The 14212-nt window shown below is 59.9% G+C and overlaps 1 protein-coding gene across 1 annotated transcript; it reads right to left on the bottom strand.

The window, feature by feature from the left end:
* Positions 1 to 818: 818 nt before the first annotated feature.
* DEF6 (DEF6 guanine nucleotide exchange factor) lies at positions 819 to 13101 on the bottom strand. The gene is made up of 11 exons (XM_086476492.1): positions 13006 to 13101; positions 7764 to 7904; positions 5868 to 6053; positions 3754 to 3981; positions 3526 to 3672; positions 3241 to 3349; positions 2860 to 3158; positions 2171 to 2337; positions 1767 to 1965; positions 1258 to 1348; positions 819 to 1030 (listed from the first exon to the last, which is right to left on the bottom strand). Exons 1-11 carry the CDS (start codon positions 13099 to 13101, stop codon positions 819 to 821), a joined length of 1875 nt encoding a protein of 624 aa, XP_086332618.1.
* Between the last annotated feature and the right edge of the window lie 1111 nt (positions 13102 to 14212).

Here is a 14212-nt window from a genome sequence, read left to right as displayed (position 1 = left end):
CCCTGCCTCGCAGAGGGGAGTTCATCGCCTACGGCCAGTTCACCAGCCTCTGGGGCCCTCCTAGCTCCTCCACAGACCAACCCAAAATCTGCTGGTGGAGCCTCTTTCCACGCCTGGCGTCTGATTTCTCCTGCTGGGCTCTTTTCTACATCAGGAATCAAAAACCCCCACACTGCTGAGGAGGGGAGGTCTGGTGCCTGCGGGGCTGCAGATGGGGGGGGGGGGGGGGGAAAGAGGTCTGTGGGCCAGCGCTTCCGAAAGCTTTATTGCTTGTTGGTTTGGGCTAACATCTACGTGACTCCGGGGACTACCGACCCCCTTCAGGGAATGTCCTTCAGGACACCCCGGCCTTCCCGTGGCGGCGGCGAGAAGGCACCGCTCAGTCTGCCAAGGCTTCGCCGGCAGCCGCCGTGGCAGGGCCGCGCACCCGGGGGGGGGGCAGCGGGCGATGTGGAAGGGCAGGAACCAAGGGGGAACTGCAGCCCCGGGCCAGGCGGTCCAAGACCCACCGCTGGCGTTTTTCTTTTTAGGCAGGGTGAAAACCAGAGTCTGGGGAGTTGAGTCCAAGTCCCACGCCTGGGCAGCCCGGAGGGGACAGCCCCACTGCCTTCTCCCCAGCGTCGGGCTGTCTGAGCCTCCTGGCGCTTCGTGGCTGCAGCCCTTCCCTGAAGAAGCATCTCTGCCTTCTATGTGGTCACCTCTAGGCTCCGTGCTGGTCCCCGCTTGTCTCCATCCAGAGACGGCCGTGTTGGCTGCGTCCACGCAGAGGGACGTGCTGGGCCCTGCAGTTCCCCGCTGGGCTCTGTCATCCTGCCGGGCTAGTTGGTGGGCTCTGTGGCCATGGTGTCCGCCTCCGGAGCCGGTGGCACGCTGCCGTTCCCACCGTTGCTCACGTTCTCCTTGCTGTTGTCCCTCGGGGGGTTGCTGCCTTTATCCTCCGCTTTCTGCTTGAGTTTGAGGGAGGAATCTCTCCGGGAGAGGAGGGGTTGGTAGCCAGCGAAGCCTCCTCCGCTCACGTTCGTACGCTTCTCTGGGGATGGACAGGAAAAAGGCGCTTGTTTACTGAGGTCCAAATTGACCTTTCAACTAAGGACAAGGGTTATGGGATCTCTCCTTGCCAGAGGCATTGGGGTATCTTCTCTGAAAGATGGGGCTCCTTCCAGCCCCTGGATGCCCCCAAAGGGGGGAAGATGGGTGGAAGACTGGGCTCGTGCCCCAGCGAGGCCGTGCTCAGGGGAGGGTGTGATGGTCTCCTACCTCCCGGCCCGATGGGGTGCATCAGTCGGTTCATCTGGACGTTCCAGTGCTTGACGTTGGTGCTGGCCTGTCGCAGCTTCCGCTGGGCCGCCTGGGAGGGGACGAGGAGAGGGGTCAGCCGCCCGCCCGCCAGCCCCCGACCTGGGACCGCAGGCAGGGGTTTCCCTTCCCTGAGTAAGCCTGGATTGGAGGCTCCCTCTGGGATGGAGACCCAGCTCACCCTCCTCTGGGTCTTCTGCTCCTCCTCCAATCCTCCCCCCTCCTCACACTCCCACTGTTGACGTTGACACCAGCACTGTTCCCCCCCCGGGGGAGGACATACTTGTCCCATCTCAACCACTAAATCACCCCGTGCCTGTGCCTGGCCCAGCTCAGAAAAGCCCTGAGGCAATGCCAGATTGGTCCCCAAAGCTGCTGGGTCTTCCCCAGTGTGGAGGTGACGCAGGGAGGGCTGGGAATTCCCCTGGGGCTCGCAGCGTGAAGGGATGCGGCACTGATGTGATGCTCACCATGACGTCTTGGTCCACCCGTTGCCTGTTCACTCTCACTTCTTCCAGCTGCTTCTGCGCCTCTTCCAGACACTTGTTCTTGTTCTCCATCTCCTGCTTGAGGACTTGCTTCTCCCGCTGAGTTTTGATGATGTATTCCTCTTGCTCCTCCTTCAGCTTCATCAGCTGCTTCAACTTCTCCTCTTCCTCAGCCAGTAGCCTGTCAACAAAGAGCAAGAGGTGAGGACATCCCTCTGCCACTTCATCCACCAGCTTCCCCCATCCCTGTCGGCATACTGGGAAGTCACCAGCGCACCCCAGTACCCCGGGGAGCACCGCATTGCCCCGAGGAGCTTGTCCCCGTACCCAGCTGCTGCCTTAGGAGTGGGTCTGGCGGAGGAGGAGCCGGGACACCTTGGTCCTACCTGGCCTGCGCGTATCTCACGGACTCCTCGTCCTGCCGCGCTTTCACCTCCTGCTGTAGGGCCTCCTGGAGACGCTCCTGCATGTCCTCCAGCTCCAGGATGCGCTTGCGCTGACGTTCTGCCTCCGCCTCCTTCAGGACCATCTCTGCCTGCATGGAGGCACGAGCCTGCGGCAGGGAGAGGAGCCGTCAGCACGGGCGGCCGGCAGAGCCACCGCCGCCGTCCCCAGGACCCCCTTGTCCCTGCACCCCTGGGGGGGGGGGGGTATGGAGATGAGCCCCTGGAGGGAGCTCCAAAGCAAGGCTGTTTCCCTGCTCCGGAGGCACACCGTGTCATTCGGAGCCAGCGCTGGCTGCGAGGTCAGAAAGGGGCTTTTCCCGGCCATCCCGGCACTAGCACTCGCCTCTCACCTGCCTCCCGGCTTCATACACCCCGGAGCAGGTTCTCCTCATCTCCTGCTCCTCGGGTATCTCACACATAGCGGTGCTGACCCCTCCATCCCTTGTCCCTGGTCACATACACCCCTCAGGAGCCCAGTGGTGATGGATGGCGGCGGCATTGTTGCAAGACGTGCTCCTAAAAGCTCCTCCAACCCCGCTGGGCCGCCACAGGCAAGGGAAGGGGAAGGAAGCACCCACCTCACGAACGACGGAGCCCCGTGGCAGGACATGCTGCGAGGCTGCACCCACCTGCTCAGCCTCCCGCAGCTGGATCTCCAGGGTCCTCTGCATCTCCTCGTGCTGCTGCCTCCGCCGCTGCTCCTCCTCTTGCAGGAGGATCTCTGCCTGCCGCTGGGCCTCCTTGAGCAGCTCCAGCTCTTGCAGCTTCCTCTCCTTCTCCTCCTGGAGCTGCCTGAGCCGCTGCGTCTCCTCCTCCTTGGCTGCCTTGCGCTGCTCCCGTTGCTCCCGCTGCTCCCGTCGCTTCTGCTTCAGGTCTTTGTGCAGGGACTTCTTGCCCTCCGCCTGCAGCCGGATGGCCGTCTGGATGGCTGGGGTGGGAAGGGGATGGTCAGGGAGGACACGGTGGGGAGCACAGGGAACCTGGGGAGGGGGCAGAAGGTGGGCACGGACCTAGCGTCCACTCCTGGCGCTGCCGGGTGTCGGAGGCGCTCATCTCGTAGGTGCGGGAGGAGGTCTTCACGCAGAACATGCACCTCTTCCCGTCCCGGTCGGGCAGTACCTGCAGGGAAAGGGCACAGGATGGCGTTACCCTCCCCGTACCCCACCTTGTCCCCACTTTCTCCAGCCCTAGGACTGGCTCTTCCACGCTCGTGGACGTCAAATTGTGTATTCTTGGGTTCCCCTTCGTGGGGTCTGGGTCTCCTGTCCCCAAGCCGAGCGTGGCCCAGGCCGTACCTCCACGCAGCAGTGCTTGTCCAACGTGATGCTCCCCTTCTTCTCCTTCCGTTCCTCGCTCATGTAGTAGGACAGGACACTGGGCTTCAGCATGAACCACCGCTCTGACCAGTTCCTCCTCAGCTGGCCCTTCTTCCAGAGGTAGCCCTGCGCCCGAGAGACACGGGGATCAAAACCGTGGTGGGCGGCAGGACGGGGTTCGTGCCCCAGGACGTGTGGGCTCCTTGCCTGTTTGAGCACATCCTCGATGACCTCCTGGTACACCTCCTCCACGGCCATGCTGACGGCCTCCTGCTCGATGCCTCGCAGGAACCGCCCCGAGTTCACCATGTCCAGGAACTGCCAGACCGTCAGCCCGCCCTGCCCCTGCGGCTCCTGGGAGAGGTAGTCATCCAGCTCGCAGGAGTTCAGCTCCACGTTCATGGCTGTGCAGATCTTCTTCAGCAGGTACTCCACCTGCGGGAGCGGGGAACTCAGCGATGGGGAGAGGCGAGAGCCATCCCCACTGCACCGACCCGTTTTGGAGAGCCCAAGACCACATCCCTTCCCAGCCTGGAGATGCAGAACCCTTATCCCAGAGAGATCAACCCTTGAGATGGTTGATGGTCATGGGCAAGGCATGTTCCAGGCAGCAGGCAGGCTCAGAAGGTTGACATTGGGTTAGAGCTTGACCACTACTGGGTTTTGTTTTTTCCTTTTAACCACAAGGCTGAGACGTTTTGGGCTTGTTTGCAGAGTGAGAAAACTCTGCAGAAGTCAAGTGCCTGAGGGAGAACAGACCCAACGCTGCTGTACCCGACACCCAGCCCACAAGGCAGGTGCCTCCGACCATGGCCCTGACCTCAGCACCGCTCTGGTTTCCAGCTGACGTTGTAAAAACACCAGAGAGGAGCAGAGAAACAGGTCCCTACGGAGAGATGAGCGTTGTTTGGGAACTGTAAATAAATTGCTTTAAGAAAGAGCTAAAATAAATGATATGACGTCAGGAAGGCTTGTTTCAGCTCACGTTTTGCTGCCAGCTCTCCTCTACCCACGATCTAGGGACCGAGGAGGGTGGGTGGCTGCAGAGCCCCACAGAAAGATGAAACACAGCATCCTCGCACCCAGATGGATTTTTTTTTACGTTATCTAAGTAGGAGAAGGGCAAGAATTTAATGTAGGGTTTTTTTTTTTCTTTTTCTTTTTTTTTGTTTTTAAGCTCAGCCCTATAAGCAGAAAGCTGATTCAGTTTGTCATGGTCTGGGGAACAGGAAACACCTCTCTCGGGGAGCAGGAAGTGCGGTCTGCGCAGCACTGCGCTACTTGGCTTTTCTTTTTTTGCCCTTTTCTTTTTTTTTTCTTTTTTTTTATTTTTTTTGCCTTTTCTGCTGATCTCAGGAGGTTGATGGTGTAGAAGCAGAAGGCAGCTGCTCGCCCAGCGGAGTTCCTCCTGACGAGCCTGCTTCTTTTGGCTTCTGAGCTTGTCCCTCCTCCCCAGATCTGCCCACCTTCTCGTGGGGGTTTGATCGGATCCCCCAGAGAAGGGAGAACCTCCCCCTCCGAATGCTGGGTGGAATTTGGAGATTTGGAGATCACTGCCAGCAGCTTTGCAGGGCAGCTGGGGGCAACCTCACCCTGAACTCTCCGGATGCTGGGCAGTGGGTGAGCACGTGGTGACAGCGGGCATGGAGAGGGACAACCGGCTCCGCTCTGCCACCGCCTCCGTGGTGGCACAGGCTGTGAAACAGCCCAAGAGACACAGCCCCATCCAGCCTGACAGCGATTTCGCGGGCAGCAACGTCCCGTTGTGCCAGACTTTCAAGGTTTCTTGTTATCTTTTCTTTCTCCCCATGAAAATCGGGAGTCCTCCTCCGCCACCGTGCTCAACTCAACCCTTGGGTGAGCCGCAATGGCTTTGGGCAAGGGACCAGCCCCAGGAAGAGCTGAGCTGCGGGTGCTCCTCGGTTGGGGCTCTGAGAACTGGCACGTTCATGTCACAGCAGGCAAAAGAGCTTGTTGGCATAGGCTTGGACCATGGAAGAGCAGTATGGACCAGCCCACACCTCATCCCCCAAGACATCTATAGGTGAGAGGCTTCAGCACTTTGGAGGGGTCCTCCCAGCTGCTCCCAAGTCATGCCCTTCTCCTTGGGCAGCGGGGGCGGCCGTGGGCATAGCCGGGGGTGCCCAGGGCAGGCAGCCCCCTCCTCCCACCCCTGTCCTGCTCCCTCTCGCACCCTGCAGCACCACATCTCGCAGGATGTGGTGGGACATGCCAGGAAGCGATAGCGGGATGTGTCATCCCCAAGCAGCACGCAGAGCCCCGGCAGGACGGGGATGGCGGTGGGAAGAGGCAGGTCCTACCTCGTCTGGCACCATGACGAGAGGGTATTTGTCTTCAGACAGGAAGTTGAAGAGACACCAGAGCTTGAAGGCATCTTGGTGGGATACAACGCTATTCCCGTTCCGGTCAGGCTTGTAATTCTTCTTCGCTGTCAGTGTCCAGCAGAGCTCATCGAAGTTTTCTTTGACAAAAGCACCTTCCTCCACCTGCGGGCGGGAGTCAGGGGGTGATCATGGTGCTGCAGGGCTACGGAGGGGGGTTCTGGGGAGGAAGCGCTGGAGGGGAGGAACCCCCCCCACCTGAAATCTCCTGTCCCTGACGGTGAGCAGCATGGGGTGACTGATACGTGGGACCCACAACCAGAGCGTAAGTGGCACTGACCCCACGATGCCAGAGGACGTGTCCCCAGCACAGGTCCCTTACGCAGGCACACAAGGTGTCCCGGCTGGTAGAGAAGATGCTACGGGACCCGCTGCAGCGCCCAGGCACCCCGGCACGGCCACGGCGGCTCAGCCACGTCCTGCTGGGCTTTGGAGCACCAGCAGCAACCCCATGGTGAAGCACATGCAGCACGGCGTGGTGCTCTGCCAAGCCCACCTCCCCAGTGCCTCCACGGCTTTGGGTCATTCTCGTTACCCCGTTTGACCACAAAGAGGAACTGGACCTCGGTGGAGGGAAGTGGTGGCCCATGGGCAGGCAGGAGCGGAGGCAAGAACGACGCTTCCATCAGCCTCTGCCCCACTGCCTGTCCACAAGCTTCTGTGACCGCTTGCCTGGCATCGCAGGCCGCTGCAGGCAGCGATTTTGGTGCGGCATTGGTGAGCTGCGATGGGGACCGAAGGAACCCGGCCGCATCTGGCTGCTCCATCCCAGCTGCGTGAGCCGTGTGCCGCCGGCACGAGGGCAAACCGCAGCCTGCAGCGGCAGAGCTGGAGAAGAAACTTTGGATGGCAGAAAGCCGAAAGCTCCTCTTACCAGGAAAACCCACTTCTTCTTCTCGGGCTGCCTCTGGGATTTCACTAGCCATAGCAAAAACAGAAGAAGCGGGTTTAAAGGTCATCTCCCAAAGAACCACATGGGAAACTGGAAGGGTTTTGGCCACTCTGTGATGGGGAGATTGGGCTGGGCTGGCCTTGGGCAGCTGCCTGCTGCGGGCAGAGCGAGCTGGGGAAGGCTCTGCCCTCACTCGCTGCAGACCAGATCAGCATCCCTGGACCAGGCTGGGCAGCTCCTGGGCAAGGCAAGGACCGGCACGGAGACCAGCACGGAGCACCACACACTGGGGAGAGGTCTGGCTCAGCCCTGGGAGGGAAGGGTTACTGCACCCAGCTCCGGGCCCCCCTTCTTTCGAGCACACAGTGGAAGAAAGTTGTCAGACATTTTTCCTCTCCTCACACGCCTGGAGGAAACGAGCACCCAGCCACAAAGTCTCGCTGTGCCAGACAAAGGTGCCTTTGAGCCACGTGGAAAAAAAAAAGGGCGAAAGTCCCTGCCCCCCCCAACCTCTGCTCCTGCCCCGGCGCTTCGTCCTCCTCCCTCTCCTCCTCTTTGCCAAATGAGGTCACACCTCAAATTTCGACGGGGGTGGAGAGGAAAAAGGGGCTGATTTCTCTCTCGGAGCCCTTTAGGAAACGTGGGCAGAGGTGTGCCTCCCTCCAGAGCCTTGGTGGAAAGGGCTGACTTCATCCTTGCCAAGGAGACGTTGAGTGTTAAACATTTCTCGCTCGTTTTGGCATTCACCTGAGCGCTCCCCAACCCTCTGTAGCCTTTTTCCACCCATCGAGGCATGGGGATCTCCAAGAGCAGAGGGGAAGCGGAGCCGTGGGGCTCCCGTGAGATGCCGGAGCAGACCACCACCGTGGTGTCCCCACCTGAGACGCAGCAGGTCCCGGGGGGGGGATGGCCAGAGGTCTCACCTTATCCAGGATGTACTTGTTGAGGTACGGCATGTAACCCTGGCTGGACACCGGCCCGTCGTCGTCATCGCGGAAATGCTCTTCCAGCGCCACGGGATCGTGGGGGATGCACAGCACCGTGTACAGGTTGTGAGACAGCACCTGGCCGAGCACGAGGGACGGGGAGAAGGTGAACAACCTCCAACCCTGCCCCAGCACATCCCCACCAGGCCACCCACCCACCGAGGGACCGTGCCCTGCCCGGCGTCACCTCCCTGCAGCCACAGCGTCGAGGCTTGGTTTGGGTTTGGCAGAGGGACAGGGGAATATTCCCAAGCGTAAACCTTAGAGAATCGTTTAGAAACAGGCAAAAATTGAGGATTTTTCCACATTTGTTTCATTTCTTTCTCAGCACATGGGCAACCTTTCCTTTTTTTTTAAAAAAAAACAGGTCTGTTTCAAACATTACAGAGCAAACAGGACATACTTTGATCTAGAAAAGATGATAAGTCACCCCAAGCCATGCTGTTTGGCAGCTGCCCTCAGTGATTTCTTGAAAACATAACTAACGGCGGCCCCTGGCCTGGCAGCGGTTGCTTTCCGCCAAAAAGACGCAAAGATGAAAATAAGAAAAAGATTTATAAGAAACTAAGAAAAGGTTTTGTCTGGAATGGAAGCAGACAATGGAGATCTGGAGATCTGCCATCTCCAGCAGCCGCCTGTGAGCATCACCAACCAGCCCATTTTTGCTCAAATCCCCCAAAACAAAGCACGTTTTGAAGGTCCCAAATTTCCCATGTGCTGGAAAGCCCACGCCGCTGCCGGGCCAGGAGCCAGAGCCTGGAGCAAGGCTGCCCATGAGCACCACCAGCATCTCCAGCTCATGATGCCGGCATGGCGGTTGTCTCCTTCTCTTTTTACCCCCCAGCAAGCAGGAGATGGTTAAACGAGTGTCCCGAACTGATGCCATGCCATTGCAGCAGGAATTGTAGGGTTTGGAGCTGCAGCTTGCCGAGGTTTGAAGAGAGGGGCTGGAGGAGATGGTGTGCAGCATCCCTGCTCCCCTCCCAGCAGGAGAGGAGCCGCCGGAGGCCATGCCGGCTGCTGCAGCTGGAGACGGTTCTTGCTCAACCAGATTTTCTTTCTCTTTTCCACCCTCTGGACCGATGTTATCAGCAGGACTCCACCCTGCGCTCAAACAGCCGGGCGGGCTGTAGCCCTGAGCGCTGCCGCTATGGCTGCACCTTCCAGGGGGGCTCGGTGCAGCCCCCGGGTCCGCGCAGGGGTGGGGAGGGATGGAAACATCCTCCGGGATCCCTAACAAATCCGTCAGGATGGATGGAAAGTTTGGGAATTGCATCCCGTTCCCCATTTCCAATGCGGGACCTTGTCCCCATCCTTCGCACCTCCTCTTGCAGCACCCCAAAAAGGCCATGGGCAGCACCCCGAGCCCCTCCATCCACCCCAGCACGCTGCGCACCACAGCCCCTCGGCTCGCCGGAGCGGTCACCTACAAGACGAAAGTGGGGCAGGGTGCAGAGGAAAGCCCCGGCCAGGCTGATGGTGGCGTGCGTGGGGCTGGGGCTGTCCCAACCCCGTGGAGAGAGGAGAGGTGGGAAACCCCCTCCTTGGGCTCCAAAATGAGGGATAGGAGGGGAAAATAACGGGAGGAAGAAGGGAAGGGATGCTCTGGGAGCGGTTTGGTGATGCAACCTTTCCCCTGCGGCGTGCAGGAGATGGCAGGGGTGGGGTGGAGGGGGCAGAGGTCTGCCCAACACCCCTGAGCACCCCAAATCCCTCTGAGCACCAGCCCCGATGCTGTTCTCCACCCTCTCCCCTGCTCTTCTGCCCCCCATCACTCCCCGCTCCCACCCCTCTGCAGCCGCTGCTGACGCCAGCCAGAGCCGGGGGTGGAATATTTAATGCCGCTGGAGAATGGCAGCCCCTCTTCTTCTTCCCCCGTGGGAGATGCCAGGGGCGATGCCAGGGCTGGGGGTGACCTTTTGGGCTGGAGCCCAGCACCCCGTGTTAAACACAAACCCCTCTGGCCTTGGCAGGCAGGAATGGGGGGGGGGGTGGGTGGGTGTGTGCCTCAGTTTCCCCATGTGCAAGCAGACCAGCCCTGCTGAGAAAATCAATGCTTCCCTGGAGCTGGGGGTGGAGGGAGTCCTGTCCCAGGGGACCCCCAGCACCGGGAGCCTTTGCCAGCAGTGAGGGTCCCTTGAGCTGCCCGTTGTCTGCAGCGAGGAGGACACGAGCGGGGACGGCTGCCTCGCCACCCCCTCAGCCAGAACTCCTGGACTCCAGCCCAGCCCTGGGACCATCCGCTCCTGACCTCGGGGAAGGCTTTCCCCCCCTTCCTCGAACAGATGAGCGGCTCTCAGACCTGTTACTGGCCAAACTGGGACCCGCTAACCTGTGCTGAGAACCTTTTGTGCATGTAGCAAGCAGAGGAGCTTTCAGTCCGTAGCAGTCGTGCCCTCGGGGGGGGGGTCCACAAACCAGCTGCACTGTGCTAACCCAGCCCCCCGAGGCACCAGTTATACCCGGAGACCTGCACGGCCTGGGGGCTCTTTCTCAAAAAGCGAGCAGGAGCCACCTCCTCCGCCACTTGCACCCCGAGCCTGCAACCCCATGCAGCGGGTGAGGGATCCCTCTGCCCCCCCGACGTGCATTTAAACCACTCGCCTGTCCCCCTGCCGCCTCCCCTCCGCTCCCTCAGGGCTTTGCCTTAGCAGGCAGCCCCGGGAGGCCGAGCTCCGCTCAGCAAACCGCTCCTCTCCCTCTGCCACAGGGACAGGAACGGAGCAGAGGTGCCGAAAAGCACCAGGACGGTGCTCGGTGGCTCCCGGGCATGGCCACCCCGAAGGGCTCAGCGCTGCCCTGGCTGCGGGAGCCGCATCCCGCATCCCATCCAGCATCCACGGAGACGGGGAGTCGCTCCCCCAGCGCGGCCGGGGAGGATGCGATGGCCCGGAGAGGACAAACGCTGATCCAAGAGCAGGGCTGGCGCGTGCCCACGCTGGGAACAGAACTACCCGGCACCTCTCGGCGCGGAGCACTCAACCACCAGACCGTCTTTCCTTCCTGTGCAGATACTCACACGGACGTACGCACACGCTTGCTCTCGGAGGAGCGTCCACGCCAAGAACTCAACTACTGAACCCAACGGCTGCCCACAGCTTCGCCGCCAACGCTTGGAAACGCTGCTCGATTTACTCGTGAAACCGGCTGGAGAGAGGTCGGAGGAGTTAAGCTCCCAGCTCCCGCCGGTGTGCTGCTCCTCCACCAGCAAAATCCCACCCCAGCTCCTGGGGCTGGTTTTGTTCCCGTCGGTGCAAACGCTGCGAACGCCGGCATTTCTCCCACCCTTGTTCAAGACCCTTCTTGCAGCAACACGCCTGGGTGAGGGCGCAGAGCGCAGCCCGGCTCCCACAACCCGGGAGGAGTTTGGAGAGGGCACGGCCACCGCAGCTTTAACACCTTATTGCTCAAACCTCCGAGACCCTGGATTTCTTCTGCGCTGAACCTACAAGCAGAAACGCCGCTGCTGGCTTGCGGAGGCTGGGGCAAACCTGAGCCGGCGTTTGGAAGCCACGGGCAATGGAAATGAGCTCTCCCCGGCCTCGAGGCGGGTGCAAAGTTATCCAGAGTGGTGGTTCGTCGTGCAACGGCACAGCCTGACCCACTGCCGTCCTGTCCCGGCGCTGAAGGCGGATGGACAAACAGCGTGGGGTGAATCTCCCTTCCCCTCTGAAATGTCACCCTGGGCAAAGCCACTGCGGAGACGCCGTCCCCAGCACGCCTGCGACCCCGGCACGAGGGTTTGCAGCTCCCCGTCCCCCCCCTGCACGAACTCTCTAGGAAATTGCCGTTGAAATTAGGGTCTCTGCGGCCTCAGCACCGTCGCCAGCGATAAAGATCTCACAAGACGAGCGCTGCACGTGTTCACGGTGATGCTTTCAGGGCCGGCAGCACGGCCAGGCTGGGCCCAGGGCTCAGAGCTTGGGTGCAGGGAAGTGCTGTGCGGGGAGCACAGCAGCCCTTGTCGGGGATTAGCAAGGGGAATTAGGCTACTTTGGGATTTTCCTTCATTCCTTCAGGTATTTCTACAGTTTTAAGTAGGCGAGCGTGGCTCGCAGGGTCACACACGCAGCGAGTTTCTGGGGAGCACCCACAGGCTGTCGGCTGCAAAGGCAGCGGCTGAGCAGGAGGAGCTTGGCTCCCGCTGCTTCTCCTCCAGACCCCTCCAAACAAAACTCTTAATTTTGGGGCAAAGCGTGGCCCCCCGCGGCCAAGCCCAGCACCTTCCCTGCAGCCTGTCCCAGGGGAAGCCCTATAAAGTAGAGGGAAAAGAGGCAAAGAGGTGTCTTTGCAGCGTTTCACAACTCCTCTCGCAGGCTGGCAGCAGCTGCCGAGCCCTGACGCAACACCTCCCCGTGTTTTGCATGTTTCGAGCTCGGGTCTTTCCTCTGCATCGCAGCCCCCTGCCCCAACCGGCATTTCCAACCCTGGCGCCAGCCTAAGAACCACAACGGGACGTTTACATGGCAAGAATGAAAGGAGTCCCATCGTTTGCAAAGGGAAAAGGGAAAAAAATAAAAACAGTTCTCGTCGAAGCCAAGGTGGAACCTGGCAGATGGGACCAGACCCCGTCCCGGAGGCGGACAAAAAGGCTTTTAAAGCCGCAACGGGTTTGACGAAGGGCTGAACGCAGGAGCTTTCTGCAAAGCTACCGAGGGGGTGGGGAAGAGGAGAAAGCAGAGATTTTCTTGAAAGCACTGTGTTATTTCTGGCTAGACCACCGAGTTTTAGTTTAAAAATGGTCTGCTTGTACCTACTGACCCGCTGGCTGAACAGGAAGCTGAAGTGTGGGTGCTCCAGCAAGCGAGAAACTATAAACTGAGTTTGGGCCGTTAGCTGGGTGTAAAAAGCGTAAAAAGCTGAAAACTACTAAAAAAAAAATCAGATTTTTCCTCATTTTCACCTAGAAAATACATTTGAGCATTAACTCCCCCCACCTTTTTTTTTTTTTTTTTGAAGGGAGACGAGGCAGAGAGAACGCCACCAAACCCAGCACGGAGGCGACAGCAAGGTCTTATTAACCTTAATATTTAACAATTCCTCTGTGGAAACCCAGGGGGGATGCGAAGCATCCCTGGACCCGCTCTGCCCCTCGCAGCCCACCCACCAGCCCCGCATCGGGGCCCACCCGAGCTCCCCCCACCCCCCCCACCCCCCCCTCCCCATCCCGAGGACTCACTTTGAGCTGGGATTTGGAAACCTTGCCGCTCTTCTCCACATCCAGGGCGGTGAAGGCGTACCAGATGGACTTCAGCAGCTCCGCTCGCAGGTCCATGGCGACAGGCGGCGATGGCAGAGGCGGCTCTGTCGAGGCCGAGGATCCGGTTCCAGGAAACCGCCTGCCTCGACAGCCTTGGGCGGCGGGGGACGCGCGAAGCTGGAGCGCCATCTGCTTGGGCGCGCCCCGGAGAAGCCCACGGGCCACATCGCGGCCCAACCGTCCCGTCCCTTGGGCTGCGAGTCTTTCCCCCCCCCCACCGCCTCCACGGACAGATTCCCCCACGCCCAGGGAAGTCCACGGCTCACCAACAGGGATTCGTAACCCTTTGCTAGCTCGCCCTAGAGATCAAAAGCTTTCTCCGCGCTCGTGAAATCCCCTCCCCGCTGCAAAGAGCAGCTGCCGCTTCTGGGATTTAAATGCAGAATTTCAATTTAAATTTTTGGAAAGGCTCCAGCCCTGCTTGTTTTGGGACCGCTCGCGGAGATCGAGCCCGCTGCAGCCCTCCTGGGTTACGCCGCTGCCTCGCCTGCAGAAACCCCTTCCTCTGCCAACTCCTCGGGTACATCCAAAAAAACCCCAAACACCTGATTGCTGGGAGCCTGCGCTGGTGTCAGGTTAACACTCGATGATCTTAAAGGTCTTTTCCAACCGAAATGAGTCCCGCGGTGCTCTCTGGGCTGGCCTGGCCCACAAACCGCCCGGGGCAGAGGTACGCGGCGGCGGGGCTGAGGTTACTCCTGCTGGGGTGAGGAAGCCAGCCCTCCTCTCCCTCCCCAGCTCAGAGGGGTGTAGGGTGCATTCAGAGACATGTTCTCTTGTATTGACACAATTCTCTACATCTAGGCTTGCCCAAGGCTTGATCTGAGATTCAAGAGGCAGCTCTTAGTCCCTCTAAGACACGCGCTGAGCGCTCACAGGCTGCGACTTATCCTGCTCACAGCCCTCCCCAGTGCTTTTTTTTGGACAATCACTGCGCTTTCGGTCAATTCAACAAATCTCCTCAACTTCCTTAATCCTTACATCCGCAGAACAGTAACATCCCCTCCGCCAGCCCCTGGTCCCAGGGACTGAAAGAGAGAAAGGCGCTTCTTTTTTTAAAAAAGAAAAATTTTAATTTGTTTTTATTTTCAACTCGGTATTTACATCCAAGTCTAGCTCAGCCCCC

This window comes from Leptosomus discolor, chromosome 21 (assembly GCF_034619465.1).
Source record: "Leptosomus discolor isolate bLepDis1 chromosome 21, bLepDis1.hap2, whole genome shotgun sequence".
In the NCBI taxonomy this organism is placed as follows: Eukaryota; Metazoa; Chordata; class Aves; order Leptosomiformes; family Leptosomidae; genus Leptosomus; species Leptosomus discolor.
The sequence above is the reverse complement of the archived record's forward strand: the minus strand, read 5'-3'. Positions and strand labels throughout refer to the sequence as shown.